General features: G+C 54.3%; 1 protein-coding gene across 1 annotated transcript in view; it reads left to right on the top strand.

Annotated features, from left to right (window-relative positions):
• Positions 1-18,039, top strand: part of KCNQ1 (potassium voltage-gated channel subfamily Q member 1) — a 334,785-nt gene that overhangs the window by 254,716 nt on the left and 62,030 nt on the right. The window contains exon 15 of the mRNA XM_040639632.1: positions 50-111. Coding sequence (XP_040495566.1) covers positions 50-111 — 62 coding nt within the window. The remainder of the gene's footprint in view (positions 1-49; positions 112-18,039) is intronic.

Below are 18,039 nucleotides of genomic sequence, written 5' to 3'. Positions count from 1 at the left end.
CCCCCCCCCCCCCCGCACACATCCCTGATTTGGGTGCTCTACCCCGCAGAGAAGAGCAAGGACCGCGGCAGCAACACCATCGGGGCCCGTCTGAACCGGGTGGAAGACAAGGTAGGCGCGAGCGTCCCGGGCCACACAGGCTCTGATGACGGTCATGGTCCTTAGGGCGGTGCCGCCGCAGCCCTTGACTCTCCTACCTGCATCCTGAGCCCGTGTGCGGGTCCCCCTGCCCCCCAGTCCGTGCTCAGGGTGCTTCATATGGCCAGGGTCTCCCTGAGCTGAGGTTCACGTCCACTCCCCCACACGAAGTGGACATCGGTCCCCTGGGACCTGGTTTGTAGGACATCTGGCAAGTGGCGTCTTTACTGACAGTGGTGCCCCGTGCCCCCAGATCCCTCTCTGGAGTGGCTGAGGCCGCCCAGGGCACGGTGGGATGGGCAGTGCCGTCTACACCGCCGCGTGCGCTCAGGGAGGTCAGAGGGGCTGAGAGTGGCACAAGGGAGCGTCAGGGTGCGTCTGCGGGGAGGTGGGGCTGCGGGCTCAAGGACCCTCCAGCGTAGGGTGCAGACTGTGCTGGGAGGGGTGCCGTGCCAGCCAAGGCCCCGCCGGGTATCCAGGTGGGACGCGGGGCCTGCGGTCCCCCCTCCGCGGCAAGGCCCGTGCTCCCTCTGCTCAAGCACGGGCCCCTCGGCAGGCACAGCCTCGGCCCCCGGGTGCCCCACGCCTCTGGCAGGCTTGTGGGCCTCTCAGCGCGGGAACCTCTTCCCGCGGTGTCCTGGGGGCCGAGGGGGCCTTTCTCAAGCTTGGGCCCACCCTGTGAAGTCTCTGTGGTTTGGAGGGGCTGTTATCTTGCCCGACAGCTCGTCCGTCTACACGGGCTTTATCTGAAAGTAGCTGGGAGACTAAAAATAGAGGGATTTCGTTGGGCAGGGCCTGTGTCTGCCGCTCGGTTTCCCTGGCAACGCCGGGCTCTGGCCCACTTCCATCCCCACTGAAGCTGGGCAGGCAGGGCAGGGGCGCAGCCCCCGTGCCCACCTCCCCCCCCAGCCTGGGCCCCGGCGTCCTGCATCGTCCCCTCCACACCTGCACCACCAGCCCTGGCCTGGCCGTGGGGCCACGACATGGGACGGGACCAGGCAGAGAGAGGGAAGGCCGCTGTCCGGGTGCCCATGGGGTCCTCACTTCGGGCCCGGCCAGCTGAGACTGTGTGACAGCAACACGTGGCCCGCCAGAGGGCCTGGCCCGCTGGGCAGTGCGGGCCCAAACCAGGCTGGTGCCTGGCCTGCTCTCCGGCAGACGGCCCGGTGCCAGATGTCCCTGTGGGGCAGGATGAGAGGAGGGGAGGTGGCATCCCAGGCGGCGGTATCAGAGGCCGGGGATCCTCCTCTGAGCGAGGTGTAGCCTCGGCACGTGCTCCCCTCAGTGCCTGGGGCCAGGGGCTGCGGGCTGCCATGACCCGCTCGGAGCAGCTGGTGGCCACCCCCGTCCGGCAGGCCGGGCACCCTGTGGGGGGGCTTCCAGACATCAGAGGAAGCCGAGGTAGAGTGGGGAATAGACCCAGGCCCCTCTCTCCAACCTCCTCACCCCCAGCCCCGGAACCCTGGCCCAGGAGCTTTTGCCGACTGGCCCCCACGGTTGACGGGAGTCATGGCAGCCCCTGGGTGCACGGGCCTCCCTGCCCCCAGCCACCAAGTGGCCCCTGCTGTGCCAGCTTCCAGATGCGGTGCCCTCTCCTTGACCCCCGGCCCTGCTGTTCTAGAGCTTTCTTACGGCTCTGCCCACGGCCTCTCAGGGCAGGCCACCCCTGAAGCTCAGCCTAGAGCCTGGTTTCCTCTGGGGGGGTGGGCAGGGGCAGGGTCTCCTGCAGCGGCGCCCCTCTCCAGGCCAGAGGAGCAACATCCAGCTACCTGCGGGGGTCTGACCACCAGGATGGCCCGGCTGGCCACAGTCAGTGCGGCGGGCTGAGGTGGGGCCCACGCTGGCCTCTGGGATGCGGAATTACGTGCGTGCCCTCCTTCAGAGCTGAACAACAACGGGAAGTGTTTTCCGGAGTCCCTGATCCCTGGGGGCAAGGTTTGGGAACAAAGCCGCCCCCCCCCCCACCGGTGGCCTCGGCACTAGGAAGGGGGCCACCACTGGGCGGTGAGGGCTCTGGGACGTCCACACGCTCGGTGACTGGGGAGACTGTGTCTGCGCCCTCTCCGTCCCCTCCTGCTGTGAGGAACCGGTGCGCTGAGAGCTGCACCCAGCTGTGCGCGGTCTCCAAGGTAGTGTGCGAGCCCGTGCTCCGTGCCCGATCCCCGCCCCCGCGGGCCCTCGAGGTGCTGGCAGAGACGGACCCAGCCTGCCCCGGCCCTCCTCCACTGCTGGCCCGCGCCCCCTCGGCAACAGACCCTGGGAAAGGGCCTGGCCAGGTCCAGAGGGCACGGTGGCACGTCCCGGGCCCCACATTATCACAGTTATCACTGGGGCCATCGGGACCATAAACAAGCCCCGAGCAATCCTGCTGACTGCGGGAAGCCGGAGGCAGGAAATCCAGCCGCCACCAGCCCTCGGAGCCCAGCAGGCCTGCAGCAGTGCCCGCCGGCCAGAGTCCCCGGGCCTCCCCGACCCCGCTGGCCTGGCCATGGGTGGGAATGGAGCCTGGCCCTCACGCTGGGTCCGATGGTGCTCCCACCCCACGCGCACTCACTCAGCTGCGGGACACGGGCTCGGAGAGGAGGGGGAGAAGGACACTGGGGGTGCGCAGCAGCTGGCCCCCCTTCCCAGGAACAGATCTGTCCTGAGGAGCAGGGGGCTGGGGTGTTCACTTGCAGGAGCTTCCAGGGAAATCTAGGTCGGCGTGTCCTGTAAGGAGCCCCCTCCCCTTATGTCCAGGCCAGGGGCCACAGTGGGGACAAGGGTCCCACGTACTTCCCGCTCACAGCTCCTGCGTGCCAGAGGGCTTCTCTCCACCTCAGTTCCCCCAACCACCTATGGCCTCTGCTGGGGCCAGCTCTTCACCTGACCAGCTGCGTGACCTTGGGCAAGGGCTCAGCCTCTCTGGGGCTCCGTTTCCCCACGCGTAGGGAAGGATTTATTTGGGCAAATGAAAGTCCTTCCTTCCCAGAATAAGGACAACGGAAGGAGCACGTGGCGGCTCTGGTGACAGAAGCGTGTGGGGCGCGGCCCGTGCCTTTTTCTCTCGCTGCTAAAGGGAGGCCGGCGGGCATGCAAGCTGTGGGGCAGGAAAGCTGGTTTTGCTCTTCACACTCCGAACCCCTGGAGCAAGGTGGGCCTCCGCAGCCAGGCCGGGCCAGGCACCAGGGCGTTAGGTACCCCAGGAACAGCGGGTGGGGCGGCAGCAGCGTGGAGGGCCAAGCGGGGGCCCGGGGATGGGGGGCAGGCGGTAAGGCCCAGAGGCCGCGCCGGCCAGAGCAGCGGCACAGATTAGGACAGAGGGGTCTGGCCAAGCCCCAGAACAGGAGTCCTGAGAACATGGGCCCCTGCCCAGCCCCCATCCCGGCCCCCGGCCCCGCAAGGGCTGCTCGGGAGGCAGGCGTCCCCTTGGCTCTCTGGGGACGCCACAGAGAAGACTGCTCCAACCTTCCGCCCCCGTGCATATTCTTAGCTCAGTGCCCAGGACAGGCTGCAGGGCTGATGTTGGGCCCTGTTTATTTTGCAAACTCAGCTCATACTGCTTTTGCTGATAGGACCACAGTGGGCTGGGAGGGTTTCTTTCTTCTCTGTTTTTGCCGGAAATGTTCATGGCTTAGACGCAGGGAAGGCCTGGGTTTGCAGGCCCCAGCTCAGTGGGCGTGGGTGGGAAGGGGCCTCCCTACCCCCACCATCTGACACTCACTCCTTCCGCAGCCTCCTGTCCTGGAACCCTGGCCAGGCACACCTTTCTCTGGACCCAAATGTCCCCAGCCCAGGAGTCCCCCCAACACCCTGCCCACAGCACACCGGCCCTGGACCTCTCTACTGAGCACACGTTTCCCCTCCCCTTGGACCAGACAAGCACAGTTACCCAAGACCTGGCATCCGCCCCAGGCATGGCTCCTCCTGCTCTGTCCCCAGCCCAGAGAGACTTCTCCATCCCCCCAGCTGCCAGCTGGCCTGAGACCTTGTCATCCGAACAACCCCCTCCCCGCTCAACCCTAAGAGCCACCTAGATGCCACTCACCCGGCTCTCCAGCCCCACGGCCTCCCTGCTGGGTCTAGGCGCTGGTCACCTCCCTCTGTGACCATTGTCCAGCCATCCAGGTGGACTCCAGCCCCACCCCACTAGCCCTTCACAATATGCATTATTTCTTAGACACAGCTGAAATCCACCTACTGGTATTTTCTTCAGGATTTTCCTTTTTTATACTCTCTTCATCAGGATGTGGTGTCAAATTTATGAGAACCTCACTGAATGAGTTAGTAAGTGTTCTCTCTTTTTCCACATTCTAGAATATTTTAGATGGGATTTGGAATTTTTCCTCCTTGAATGTTGGATGAAATTTCAAGGTAAAGCCATCTAGGCCTGGTGCTTTCTTTGTGGGAAGACTTCAGGCTCTGAGTCAGACTTGGCGGTTACGGGACAGCGGGTTCTCTATCTCTTCTCGTGTCAGTTTTGTTCAGGTGTACATTTCCTCTCAGTTTTCCGATTTACTGCCATTATCATTTTAATATCTATATCATCAGTAGCTAAGTGCCTTTTTTATTGCCAATATTATTTATTTGTGCTGTCACTTTTTTCCCCATTGGTCAAGCTTGCCAGCTATTTGCCCATTTTATTAATATTTTCAACAAGCTTTTGACTTTATTGATCCTTTTGTAAGTTTCGATTTTGTTTCATTGACCTCTCTTTGTTTTCTTTCTTCTATTTACTTGGCCTGAATATATTGCTCTTTCTCTAACTTCTCAGGTTAGATAATTACTAATTTTCAGACTTTCTGGATTTCTAAGGTGTGAGTTTAAGACCATACATTTTCCTCTAACTACCACTTGAAGTGCATCCCCAGTGTTGATACATAGCATGTAAATCTAATGTCCATTCAGGTATATATCTTTCTCATCTCTGTGATGACCTCTCGTTTGTCCCAGCACTATTTACAGCACGACTTTTGTTATTGTTAGAATTGTGGGAGTTTTCTAATTGCTCGCTTGTCAGAGAAAGTGATTGTGTGTCATCAGTCCTTTGAAACACTATGAAACATGTTTTATGGCACAAAAAGTCATCCATTTTTGTAAATGAACTTTCTGTACTTGAATACCGTGTGTTTTCTGATGCTGTCGGCTGCAGGGTCGTATTTACGTCCATTAGGATGAGCTGGTTAATGGTTTTCTTGAAATCTATATTATGATTGGGATACTGTTACCTCCTTGATCCATGATTACTGAGAAATACCTCAACATTCTACTGTGGAGAATTTGTCTGATTTTCCTATATTTCTGTTAATTTTTGCTTCATATGTTTTTAGATCTTATGACTAGTTGCATATATTCAGCTTTTTATATAGTCCCAGATGGAGTCAATGTTTTATAATTATACAGCGTCCTTTTTACATTCAGCAGTGTTTGTTTGCCCTTAAAGTCTGTTATCGTTGCTATACAAAGTTAATTTTGTTTGCATGTCTTTTTTTTAAGCTTTATTGAGGTATAATTTGCAGGCCATAAAGTCCATGCAATGTAAATGTGTGACAGATTTTAATAAATTTCTAATCTGATGTGCAACTGTCGTCAAAACTAAGTTTTAGAACATTTTCAACATCCCCCAAATTCTCTCAATCCCGTTGGCAATCATTGCCAGTTTCCACCCCTAGCCGCAGTCAAAACTGATCTGCTTTCTGTCTTTGTATCCTTAAATTTCTTTTTTTTAGAGAGGGAGGGAGGGGAAGAAAGAGAGGGAGAGAGGGAGAGGAGGGGCAGAGGGAGAGAGAGAATCTTAAGCAGACTCCATGCCCAGCATGGAGCCCGACGTGGGAATCCATCTCACGACCCTGAGATCACGACCTGAGTTGAAACTGAGAGTTGGATGCTTAACCGACTGAGCCACCCTGGTGCCCTCCTTAAATTTCTGTAAGGCTAGAAATTTGCCTTTGGAAAGGTTTCATATAAATGGAGTCGTCCAACATGTGGTGTTCTGCGTTTAGGGTCTTTTTTTTTTTTTTTTTTGCATAATGCAATGTTCTTGAAGTTCATCTTTGTTGCGCCATGTTTTTCTTTCCCTTTTAAAGCCAACGAGTATTCTGTTGTACGGATAGACTGCATTTCGTTTATGCAATGGTCAGTCGGACATTTGGATAGTTCGCAGTTTTGGGTTATTACAGGTAATGTTCCTGTGGACTGTTACCTACAAGCCTTTATCTGGACATACGTTGTCACTTCTCTTGGTTAGGTTCTTAAGAGTGGAATGGATGGGTTCTATGGTAAGTTTCCTTTCAACTTTCTAAAAAAATACTTCTGACCTGTTTTCCAAAGGGGTCTGTACTATTTTGATTTCCCACCAGTAGCATACAAAGGTTCCACTTTCTCTATAGCCTTGCACATACACGGTGGGGGTGGTCTTTTTTATTTTAGCTAATCTAGTGAATATGTGATCACGTCGCATTGTGGGTTTGATTTGCATTTCGCTAAGCACCAATGATGCTGAGCGGCCTTTCATGTGGCCATTCGACATTCACAGTCGTGTTCGGTGAAGTGTGCACTCAGCTCTCTTGCCTGTTTTCTGGCTAAATCGTTTGTTCTGTTACTGAGTCATAAGAGTGGTTTATATGTTCCAGACACAAGTTCTCTACCAGATATACGACTTACAAATATTTTCTCCCCTTCTGTGGCTGTCTGTTCATTTTCTTCATCATTTCTTTTCAAACAAAACCTTTACATTTTAATGAAGTCCAATGTATGTTTTCTTGCATAGCTCATGCTTTCGACGGTCTACCCAAAGCCATGAACATTTTCTTCTGTTTTCTTCCAGAAGTTTTATGGGTTTAACTGTTATATTTAGGTCTGTAACTTATTTTCAGTTAATTTTGGGGTGTGTTGTGAGGTCAAGTCTAAGTTAATTTCCTTTATTTTTTTATTTTTTTTATTTTTTGCTTATTGATATCCAATGGCCTCAGCACCTTTTGTTGAAAAGACTATTTTCTCCATTGAATTGTCACAGCCCCTTTGTCAGAAATCAATTGAGCATAAATGTATGGGTTTATTTCTAGATTCTCCAGTCTGTTCTCTTTGTCTATATGCCTGTCCTCAAATCCACATTACATGTCTTGATTGTTGTAGTTTTATAGGATGTTTTGAAATCATGTGGTTTAAGTCTTCCAAATTTTTTCTTCTTTCTCAAATTGTTTTGCTCATTCTAAGTCCTATGAATTTTTCTATGAATTTTAGAATCATCTTGTCAGTTTCTCTTGAAAGAAAGAAAGAGAAAAGAAAGAAAAAGAGAGAAAGGAGGAAGGAAGGGAGGGAGGGAAGAAGGGAGGGAGGGAGGAAGGGAGGGAGGAAGGGAGGGAGGGAGGGAGGGAAGGAGGGAGGGAGGGAGAGAGGAAGGGAGGGAAGGAGGAAGGGAGGAAGGAAGGGCAGGAGGAAGAGAGGGAGGAAGGGCGGGAGGAAGAGAGGAAGGGAGGGAAGGAGGGAGGGAGGAAGGAAGGGCGGGAGGAAGAGAGGAAGGGAGCGGGGGAGGGAAGAAAGAATAAAGAAAGCCAGCCTGCTGGGATTTTGATAGGGATTGTACTGAACCTATGGATCCATTTGGGAAAAACTGATGTCTTAACACTACAGAGTCTCCTAATTTATGAACATGGTAAATCCTTCCATTCATTTGGTCTACTTCAGTTTCTTCCAGTGATATCATTTTTGGTGTGCAATTCTTACACATCTTCTGTTAAATTTACTCCTAAGTATTTTATTATTTTTGGTGCTATTGTTAGTGGAACTGTTTCCTTCATTTCATTTTTGAATTGTTTGTTACTAGTGTATAAAAATACTATTAATTTTTTATACCCAACTTGGAAAATGTGACTTTGCTGTTGTTAACTTTAGTAAATTTTGTTATTGTTGATTCCCTAGGATTTTCCACATATAGAATCATGTCATGTGTGAATAAAGACAGTTTTACTTCCTTCCAATCTGGATGCCTTTACTTTCTCTTTTTCCCTATTTACACTGGCTTGAACTTCTGGTAAAATGTTGACTGGAAGTAGCCAGATGATATCTAATTGTGAGAAACACTCATTCACTATTAAGTGTGATGTTAGCTCTAGGTTTCCCATAGATGCTCTTTATCAGGTTGAGGATTTTTCCTTCTATTCTTAGCATGTTCAGAGTTCTTATCATGAGTGGATGTTGGATTTTCTCAAATGCCCATTCTGCATCTTTTGAGGCGGTCACATGGTTTTACCCCTTATGCTATTAACATGACGGAATAACCAGTTTTGCAGGTGTTAAACTACTTTTGCGTTTCCCACTTGGTCATGGCTTATACTATTTTTTACATGTTGCCATATTTAGTTTGCTAATATTTTGTCAAGAATGTATCCGTATTCATAAAGGATATTGATCTGTAGTTTTCTTGTGATTTTTTTTTTTTTCTGATTTTGGTGTCAGGTTTTTAAATTCTTTTCTTTTCGATCCTAGATACACATTTTGGATGTCTTTTGCAAACACTTAATGGCTGAGGGTTTTTCTTAATCATTTAACCCATTTACACTTCAAGTAATTTCTAACATGTTTGGATTGATTTCTAGCAATGTATTTTGTGTTTTCCCTTGGTACTAAATTTTTTAATGTTTATTTTCCTCCACTTTTAATGTCTGTTTTGCTCCTTGTGTTGGGTTGATGGTTATTTCTTATTCTGCTTTTCTCCCACTGGTTTCGAAGTTATATATTCTATCATCATTCTTGTAGATGTCAACCTAGAACGTTTTAAGTGGATACAGGGCAGAGTTCATTGCTGCCTTTGTAATGAAAGAAAGAACTTAGAACACTTTAGATTTCATTACACCTCTGTAATGAAAGAAGAACTTAGAACACTTTAGATTCACTCTCCTGCTGACTTACATTCTTTGTTGTTGTATATCTTAGTTCAATCGTGTTTATTTTTTAACCAAATGATTCATAAATAATAGTATTTCATACAACCACGATGTGTTTAAATTTACCCGCCCACTTGCCTCTTTTGTCACTCCACATTCATTTTTCATCTCAGATCTGACATCTGGGATCCCTTTTTTCCCAGAGGAAGTACTTATTAGAATTTCCTTCATCGAAAATCAGAATCTCTCAGATTTTATCTTATTTTTTTAATGACTTCTTTTACTGTTGTTTTTAAAAAATATTTCCACTGGGAATAAAATTCTAGGCCCTAGGTTACCAAAATGGTTTTCTCTCAGCACGTTGAAAATATTATCCAACTTTTCTTCGGCTTATCCTGTTGGTCCTGAGAACAAAGGTGAAGACGAGCTCTTGCTCTTGGAAGCAGTGTATCTCTTCTCTCTGGCTGCTTGAAGATCTCTCCTGTGGTTCTGGTCTTCTGCATTTTCACCACAGTGTCTCCATGGAGTTTCTTCTGTTTGTTCTGCTTGGAATTCAGGGATTTCCCTTACTCTGTGGCTTGGCGTCCCGTAGGAGTTCTGATTACTCTCAGTCCTTAGCTCTTCAGATTTTGCCTTGTCTCATTATCTCCTTCTGGAATGTTCATTAGGCCTGTGGCAGACCATCTCACTCCCACCCCGTTTCTTAATCTCTCTCGTTCTAAGATCAGATTGTTTCCCTGTACTGTATTCTGGATAATGTCTTCTGATCCACCTTCCGATTCACCAATAATTTCTTCAACTGTGTCTAATCTGCTGTTAAACCTATCCAGTGAATTTTTAATTTCAATTATTTTTCTATTTATGAAACTTCTATTTGGCCCTTATTCATACCTGATAGATCATTTTATAGTCTCTTTCTCTTCACTTGTATATTTAAACTTAAATCTTGAAGTGCATTGAATGTGGCTATTTTATATTTAGTTTCTATTATTTTTGGCATCTAAAGTCTTTGTGAATCTGCTTTGTTTTTTTCTTGCTATTTCATTCATGGTGTTTCATTTCCTTTAAGGGTTTTCTTTTTTAAAATCCTCAGTTTATATATCTGCACATTTATCTGTGGGTATTTTTGAGGCCTAGAGGAAGTGAGGGTCTTGGGGAGGATCTCTGGTTACCTCTTCCTTTGCTATCCATGTGGGGTACCGGCATCCTGGACTTTAAATTCTAGGCTCGAAGTTTCCCAGACCACCCAGGAAGTGTGCGTTTGGGCTTCCAAGCTGAGCGTGGATATGATTTCTCAGAGCAACTATTGTTCCATTCCCCTTAGCAGCGGGCAGTTTTCTTTACAGTGCTTTTGGGCAGTGGGTTATTTCTCATCGGCCCTCACACTGAACATAGAGTCCTTTGAAGGCCCCAGCTTTACGTAGGGCTGCGCTGCAAGACTCCTCACCCGGGGCAGGCCCGGGCTTGGATGCCATCCATCACCTGCGAGTGTCATGTTTGCTCAGCTCGTCAGATGTCTTCAGGGCACCTCTTACTTCTGTGGGTTCCACTTTCAGCCTCTGACCTCCCGTACGTCCTGGTGAGCTCATCGATGCCAGCGGGTCTCTTACTCCAACACATGATGAGACAAGCTCTTGTCCTTACAAGGGGGACAGAATCAGGATTTTGAAGATGGGATTTTTCTGGGACGCCTGGGTCTCATGGCTGCAGTGTCCCAGCTCCCTATACTGCTTCCTGACTCAGCTGTGTTTCGTTCCCCCGTGACAATAGGAGCTACTGGGAAATAGTGACAGGTCTGGTGTATGCTCGTCCCTGGGGTCTCAGTCATAGGCGGGTCTCATGCTGGAACTCCAGGAGGTCTGGGTTGGGCCGCTCCTACAGTGCCTCTACCCCTCAGAAAGGGAGGAATCCCCCCCACTAACTTGTACTGAGGCCCACTGGTCTAATTCAACTAAGGGCCACTAGACCAGGGGTCAGCAAACTGGGGCCTCTGGGCCAAATCTCGACCGTGAACTGCTTTCACATTTAAATCAATAATAAATAAATAAATAAATAAATAAATAAATAAATAAATAAATAAATAAACAAGCAAACAAACAAACAAATAATTTTTAAAACAGAAGACAGAGCTTGAATGGGATCCACAGCACCTATGATATTTACTGTCCAGCCTGTTACGGGAAAGTTTGCTGACCCCCAGTCTAGGCCAGGGTTGTCCAATAGAAATCTAGTGGGAGCCACACATATATCTTAACATTTTCTAGTAGCCATAGTTTAAAAGATATAAAGAAATAGACTAGATTCATTGTAATAATATATTTTACTGAACCCAATAGATTGAAAATACTATCACTTCGATATATAATCAATATAAAAAAAATTGTTGGGATGTTCGACATCGTTTCTTCCAAAGCCTGGTGTGTGTCTTAGGCTTACCGTGCATCTCAATTTGGACGGTACGTTTTCGTAAGAACAGCTCGGTCTGCATTTAGATATAAAATTTTCAGTTAAAAAAGGAGGCTCTCTTACCTAAGTCATTCTAAACATACTTAAAGTTTTCCGATCACTGAATTGGGGGTCTATATTTAAATTTAAATGTGCTTAACTCGAATCAAATTAAGATTCATTTCCTCATTTTCACGAGCCCCCTATGAGGAACTCCAGAGCGCAATGGGGCTGGTGTACAGCCGTCGGACACAGCCGCTCTCATGCAGCCCCCGGCATCCAACCCAGGGACACCCAGGGAGGTGCCCCGTGAACCCCGCCATGCTGAGGGGATGCCGACGCAGGCCGATGAGGGGCAGTGGGCAGGAGAGCAGCACCCCGTAAGCGCTGACCCTGCTGGGGAGCAGGGGCATGTCCTTGCAGGCCCCTCGGCTCCCACGGCATGGAAGCTGCCCTGGATCTCCTCCCTCGAGTCCCCAGAGCCCATGACCCACGCCTCCCTGTCCACCATCTGCCTGGGACTCTGGTCCTTCCACCACATCTGTCTCCCACCGGCCGGGCTGCCCCCCACTCCCACTCTCGGGAGGCCGTCAGGAGCACTGTTCAGGGCGCGAGGCGGCATTTCCAGGCTGCTCACAGAGCACCAAGCCGCCTTGGGCTCCGCCGTGCCCCTCACCGCCAGCTCAGGCTGGTCGCATCAGGAAGTTGGGCGGGGCGGTGGGGGCTCCCACGACAGCCCTGCCCCCCCACCCCGCTCAGAGCCCCCCCACTTTCCTCTGCCCCTCCCCCGGCACCGCTCTCTGCGCTGGTGAACTGCTCTTGAGTGACAGGGCCGTAAATAGGCGGAGGCGGGGGCTCTGGCTGATCAAAGGGCCCCCTTCAGAAGCCTTCATTAGCTGCTATTCTGGGAACTGGTTATTTTAAGGTTAGTGTATTTTTTCTTTCCTGAGGAGCCGTCTTAGTGGACGGCGAGGCCCTGAGGTGCTGGCTCTTCAGTCAACCACACAAGCCCTGTTTTGTCTAGGGTTTCAAAGATAAACCTATAATGAAAGCCTCAGTTGACGCTCAGCCCCACCACCCCCGTTCCTGGGCAGAGGTAGGCAGGCCCGCCGGGGAGTCCCCGTACCCCACGAGCCGAGGAGACCTGGCGGCCGCGGGGCCGGAGCTGCTGCGCTGCCAGAGGGAGCCTGAGTCGGAGCCCTCGGGGCCCTTGGGGCCCGGCCGCCTGGGGCCTCCCGGCCGCCGGGCCGCGCGTTCTCACGGCCAGGGCAGCCCCCACAGGCCGTGCCCGGAGCCGGGCTCAGGAGGCCGCTTGCAGCAGAACGCCCAGCTTCGGCCAACAGTCTTCCGAGGGAGCTGCCCACCCTCCGCCGTGGCCAGGGAACGTGCGCTGACGTCACCATTTAAGAAGGGGTGATGCGCTGTGCTGGTGGGCATGTGGGGAGACGGGCACTCCAGGCCCTCGCTGGTAGGGACGCGGATCACGGCGCCGTGGAGCTCTGGACAGGAGCCTAGCACCGTCTGCTAACGTCAGAAAATCGCATGCCCCGCGGCTAACATGTCCACTCCTGGGATAGCAAAGCCCCAGGGCTGGGCATTGATATGGGGGGACACTCGTCACACCCAGTTTGTAAGAGTGAGAACCAGGAGTGGCGTGACGGGTTGGGGGAGAGTTGAGCAAACAGAGGCCCCCCCCCCCCAGCGGCAGGAAGGACACCCTCACGAGCCGCAGAGTAAGATGGCAAGAACTGGGGTAATGAAGCCGCGCGGCCCACGAGGGAGGTGGGGAGGGCAGCAGCGCTTGGCCTGGCTGCCGGGCGCAGGGACTGCTGGGCAGAGGGTCGCCTGCCTGCGCCCCTGAGCTGTTCCGTTCTTCCTCGTCTGAGGTCAAGATGTGCCTGCCAGTCCACGCGCACCTTCCCGGGTGCTGGTCCTTGGTGCTCTGCTCGCCGCCCGCCAGGACCGTCCCCCAGGGCTCCAACCTGGAGGGCCCCCTCCGCCGGGTTCTAAGTTCCCCCTGGGGCTTGGCCATGGGTCTGAGCCTCCTCCTCCTCAGTCCTGAGGAGACGGGGGTGCTGTCCGCGGAGGCCAGGCCCCCTCCAGACGGGACACACTCATGGCTTCTGCCCCACCCCGTTGGTGAGGACGAGTGGCACGGCCCTTCTCAGAGGAGTTTGGGGAACGGAGTCCCGGCAGGACGGCCCTTTTCCGGCCATGTGATGGGAGGAGCAAGGACCTTTGGAGTCTTCCGTGAGTCAGGACATCTGTCTGGCCATCCATGGGCATCTGGAGGCAGCAGGCTCACCTGTAATTCAGGCCTGCCTCCCTGAGTGTGGGGTGGCCTCCACGACCAACCTGCCCTTGCCCACACACACCTAAGCCCAGCAGCCAGCCAGGGGAGACGGGGGGGTGACAGGGGCCCCGAACATCCCAGCACACAAGGGGTCCTCATGCCGGGCTTGGTTCTGTGGGTCCAGTCCCCAGCAGGGTGAGAGGGCACCCAGGGAGAGAGGCTGTCTGGCCCTGCAGCAAGGGTCGGCACTCAGCGGTAAGCAGCAGGCACACTTGCACAAAAGAGACAAGAGGGGGCGATGGGAAGGGGCCGTGGTCAGCCGCGGTGTCCGTTCTGCCGCCTGAGCAACTTCTGTCGTCACCCTCATCCCCCTGGTCCAGGCGACAGGGCCAGCGCAGGGGTCCCCACCTGAGGGGCTGAGCCATATCTGTAGGGAGCCCCTTCACAGAGGTCAGAGGAGTGGGTGAGCCATTGCGGGGGTATCAGGGTGGCCCAGCGGCAGACAGGCCCAGTCACATCCGTGGGTCTGAGTTGCTGCCAGAGATGAGAGTCATACCTCTCCCATTTCAGAGACTCAGTTTCCCCCTCACTGAAATGAAAGCATTGGTCAGGTAGCCTCTGAGGGACCCGGAGGCATTCTAGACATTTCCACCCCATCAGGGTTGAGACTCGTAGGCCCCTGTGATGTCTAAAGGGTTTGGCCGCCAAGAGGCCATGGTTGTGTGATGGAGGTCAGAGCTAGCCTGGAGCTGGACCCTGGAGCTTATGTCAGGGCTGGCGCCCAGGGCAGCATGCTGGCCAGAATGAGCCCTGGGCTTCTCCAGATGCCAAGGCAAGAGGCAGGAAGGCTGACCTCATGGTCAGTCCATTACTGACTTCCAGTCCACTCCCTCCCAGCCAGCAGGAACAGATGTCCCTTGGCTTCCCAGGAGAGAATGTGAGTACTGGCTTTTGAAGCCTGTTTCTGGCCTGAAAGTCCCCACAGGGGCCCGAGAGTCTCACCCTCGATGGGATGGAAAGGTCTAGAATGCCTGCAGGTCCCTCAACAGCCACATTCTGGCAAGGGTCCTGGGGAGGAGGGTATTCCGTGGAAGGTCCCCATCTCTGGGAACCCAGAGCTGTTATTCCTGAGCAGGGCCTGGAGGAGTCCATGGGGAGATATCCGGTGCTCACAGGGCTCACTGCTCTCTAAGCCTCAGTTTCCCCCTCCATCCAAGGCCGGGAGGTAGGAAGGAAAGAGGTGCACAGGTCCAGGGCCACTCACGCTGTCCTGGTCTCCTGTGGCCTCTGCCTACACCCCTGATGCCCGAGAAGCCCAGAGCCTGCCCAGAGAGTTGCCGACGCCCAGGACAACTAGGTGCCCCCAGGGCCGGCTCTTCTCACCTAATTTATGGACCCAGAGCCTCATCCCTCCCTGCAGTCCTGCCTCAGTGGAGACAGAGCCAGGGTTTGAGCTTGGGCAGCCGGGGTCCCATGCCCGTGTGTTCTCAGGTTGCACACGTCTGGCTTCTGGTTGAGTGACGGTCTAGGCCTCCCACTCATATGTGGGAAGGCCCCAGGGACCTTCCCATTCCCCTCCCCATTTCACAGAGGACAAAACCCGGCCTTCCCTTCACACGTGTGCAGCCAGCAGCTGGGTTCAAGCCCTGCCCCCTTGGCTCACTAGCCATGAGAACCAGTGAGTCACATCAGGGCCTCAGTGACCCCATGAGTCAGTCAGTGGAGACAGTGATATCAGTGCTACTGGGCCAAGCGCTATGGAGAATTCCTGAGTTGATCCACGTCCGAGGAACCTCATATGCAAAAGTCCTGTGGCACGGGGAAGTACAGCAAGTTCCAGAACCAAGAGCTCTGGGTGTCTGACTACAGAGCTTAGAGTGGGCTGGCCATTGGACAGGGAGTGGGGCCAGGGTCAGGGAGTTCAAGCTCTGCTCCAACCCCACTCGCTTCCGGCCCTGAGCCTCAGTTTCCCCAGCTGCACCATGGCCTCCTGCCTTCTGTGGCTTGAGCTGTCGCCAAGAATTGTTCTTTCCTCCACACCTTCCTCCCTCTTTCCTGGGCGTTTCCCTTCCGGGCTGCCCAGGGACGATACCCTCCCCCCCACAACTAGGCCTCTCCTGAATGACTCTATTTATAGGCTCAAATATTGGTCAGAAAGGAAATTTACGTTTTTTGAAAAACGTAGCTCATGTCCGTGTGAACTTCTGTGGGTTGACGGAGGAAGGCAGGGGACAGAACGGCGGGGGCAGAGACACGCGTGCGGCCGCGGGCCCTCGGGAGCACTGTCGGGTGGTGTACGATCAGCAGCATCGGCTGGGAGAGCCAGGCTGGGCCCAGGCGTGAGGGCTGCCGGAGCCTTGTCTCTGAGGTGAACCCTGCCCAGCCGCCTTGGCCAACCTCAGAAAAACATGTATTTTGATCAAAATGGGCCCTTTTTTAAACTTGTCACCCTGCGGGTCAGGGCACAGCCTGCCCCCGACCAGTCCTGCATATTAAGCAGTGGCTTGGTCACCACCAAAAATAGATGTCCCAGCCCGGAGGCAGGGCTGTCCCGTCACTCCTGGGAGGGGGTGGCGCCCGGCCCCCAGACACGCAGGGCCCCGAGGGCCGGCAGGGGAGCCGTGTGCCCGGCTGGGGGCCGCCTCGGGGTCCCAGAGCGGGGCCGGGACAGGGTATGACCCACTGGGAGCAGTCAGGGGCGGAAGCAGGGCGATGCCACGGTGGCCCAGGCCTGGTGGGGCCCGCTGCCCTCACCCTCCAGGGCCGGGTGGCAGGTGGACGCCGGCAGGTCCTCAACCACAAAGCCACAGTAAGCACGCCAGCGGGCAGCCTCCACCCTGCCCGGCCCAGGCCCTCCGCAGGCTTGGGCTCTTCTCCCCGGGAGGCCGGGGTGCGCGAAGATGGCCGGCCGCGCCGCGGGGAGTCGCCAGAGCCCGTGTTTATTTTGCCGAGCATCCGGCTCTCTGCCCGGGCTGCGAGCGCTCCGGAGGCAGATGGAAAGTTTTGTGGATTGAACACGGGTCCGAGGCGTGCTGGCTGTTTGGGTTGGCGGTGTGCTCCCTCCCCACCCCGTTCCTCATCCGCTGCTCCGCCCGCGTCCCCCAAGCATCCATTCATGCCTTGGCTCCGGGTCCCCTCCCCCGTGCACTCCCGGCCCTCCCTCGTTCCCGCTGCCTTGGGGCGGCCGTGGGGGGCGGGGGTGCTGGCCCAGGGCCGGGTAGCCTCGAACCAGCCCCCCAAGTTTGGAAGAGGCTGCAGGACGGGGGAAGACAGAGTGCAAAGGCGGCTCCTTGGGGCCCTTTACAAACTGGGGGCCGCTCTGACCTCCAGATCCTCGTCTGTGAAATGGGAGCCATTGTACAGACAAGGCGAGCAGTGCGTGGAGCATGGCTGTGGGTCCAGCGCCAGGAAAAGGCTCCGTACACGAGGCCCATCGTGGGTCCTGCTCTCGGGAAGGCAAAAAGGCAACCATAGTTAGCGTGAGGGGCAAGGCTTTACCTCCCTCCCACTCAGGAGACAGCCTCTGTGTCTAGGTGGGACCTGGGCCTGCTGGTCTGTAAGAAAGACCTCTGGGGGCAAGGGAGCAAGGCAAGTGGATATCCGGGGGAAGAATACTCCGGGCAGAGGGCACAGCCCGTTCAAAGGCCCTGCAGTGGGGCCGTGCCTGGTTGTGTGAGTGGCAAGCAGGCGGCAGTGAGGCCGGAGCCATGGGTTGAGGAGGAGCCTGGAGGGTCAGGGGCATATAAGTAAAGGGCTGGGCAGACCGTCAGGCCCTGTGAGCCACTGGAGCAGCCCGAGACGTCACTGGAGGGAGGTGGGGGTCTTCAGGGCCGAGGAGGGCAGAGAGCCGACTCACATTTTTAACAATGCTTCCCTGGCACGTTGAGAACAGCCCGGACAGGGGCAAGTGTGGCTTCAGGGGGACCTGCGGGGGCCAGTGCACCCCCTCTGGCCCCTCCCCCATGCCCACTGCACCACCCCCGCCCTGAGACACAGGTCGGTCAGCATGCACAGCCCCCACTCTGTTCCCTGCCGGCCAGGAGCCACAGGTCAGGTCTCACACATAAAGAGTCATCTGTGTGGGCAGAGAGGTGGCCGGCCAGCCTGCCGCCTGCACAGGGACACTCTATCCAGCAGGGCCCACTCACCCCCACCCTGTTGGACCACCAGCACCCACCCCCTGGCAGGAGCTCCTCAGGGCAGTACAAGGCCGTGGCCCGAGGTACTGACATCTGGGTGACCCTTGTCACCTGGCCACTCTTGGCCCCAAGAACCAGAGCAGTGAGGGCTGGCAGAGTG

The sequence above is a fragment of the Ursus maritimus genome, unplaced genomic scaffold (genome assembly GCF_017311325.1).
Source record: "Ursus maritimus isolate PB19 unplaced genomic scaffold, ASM1731132v1 scaffold_23, whole genome shotgun sequence".
NCBI lineage: Eukaryota > Metazoa > Chordata > Mammalia > Carnivora > Ursidae > Ursus > Ursus maritimus.
This window is presented reverse-complemented; position numbering and strand designations above follow the sequence as displayed.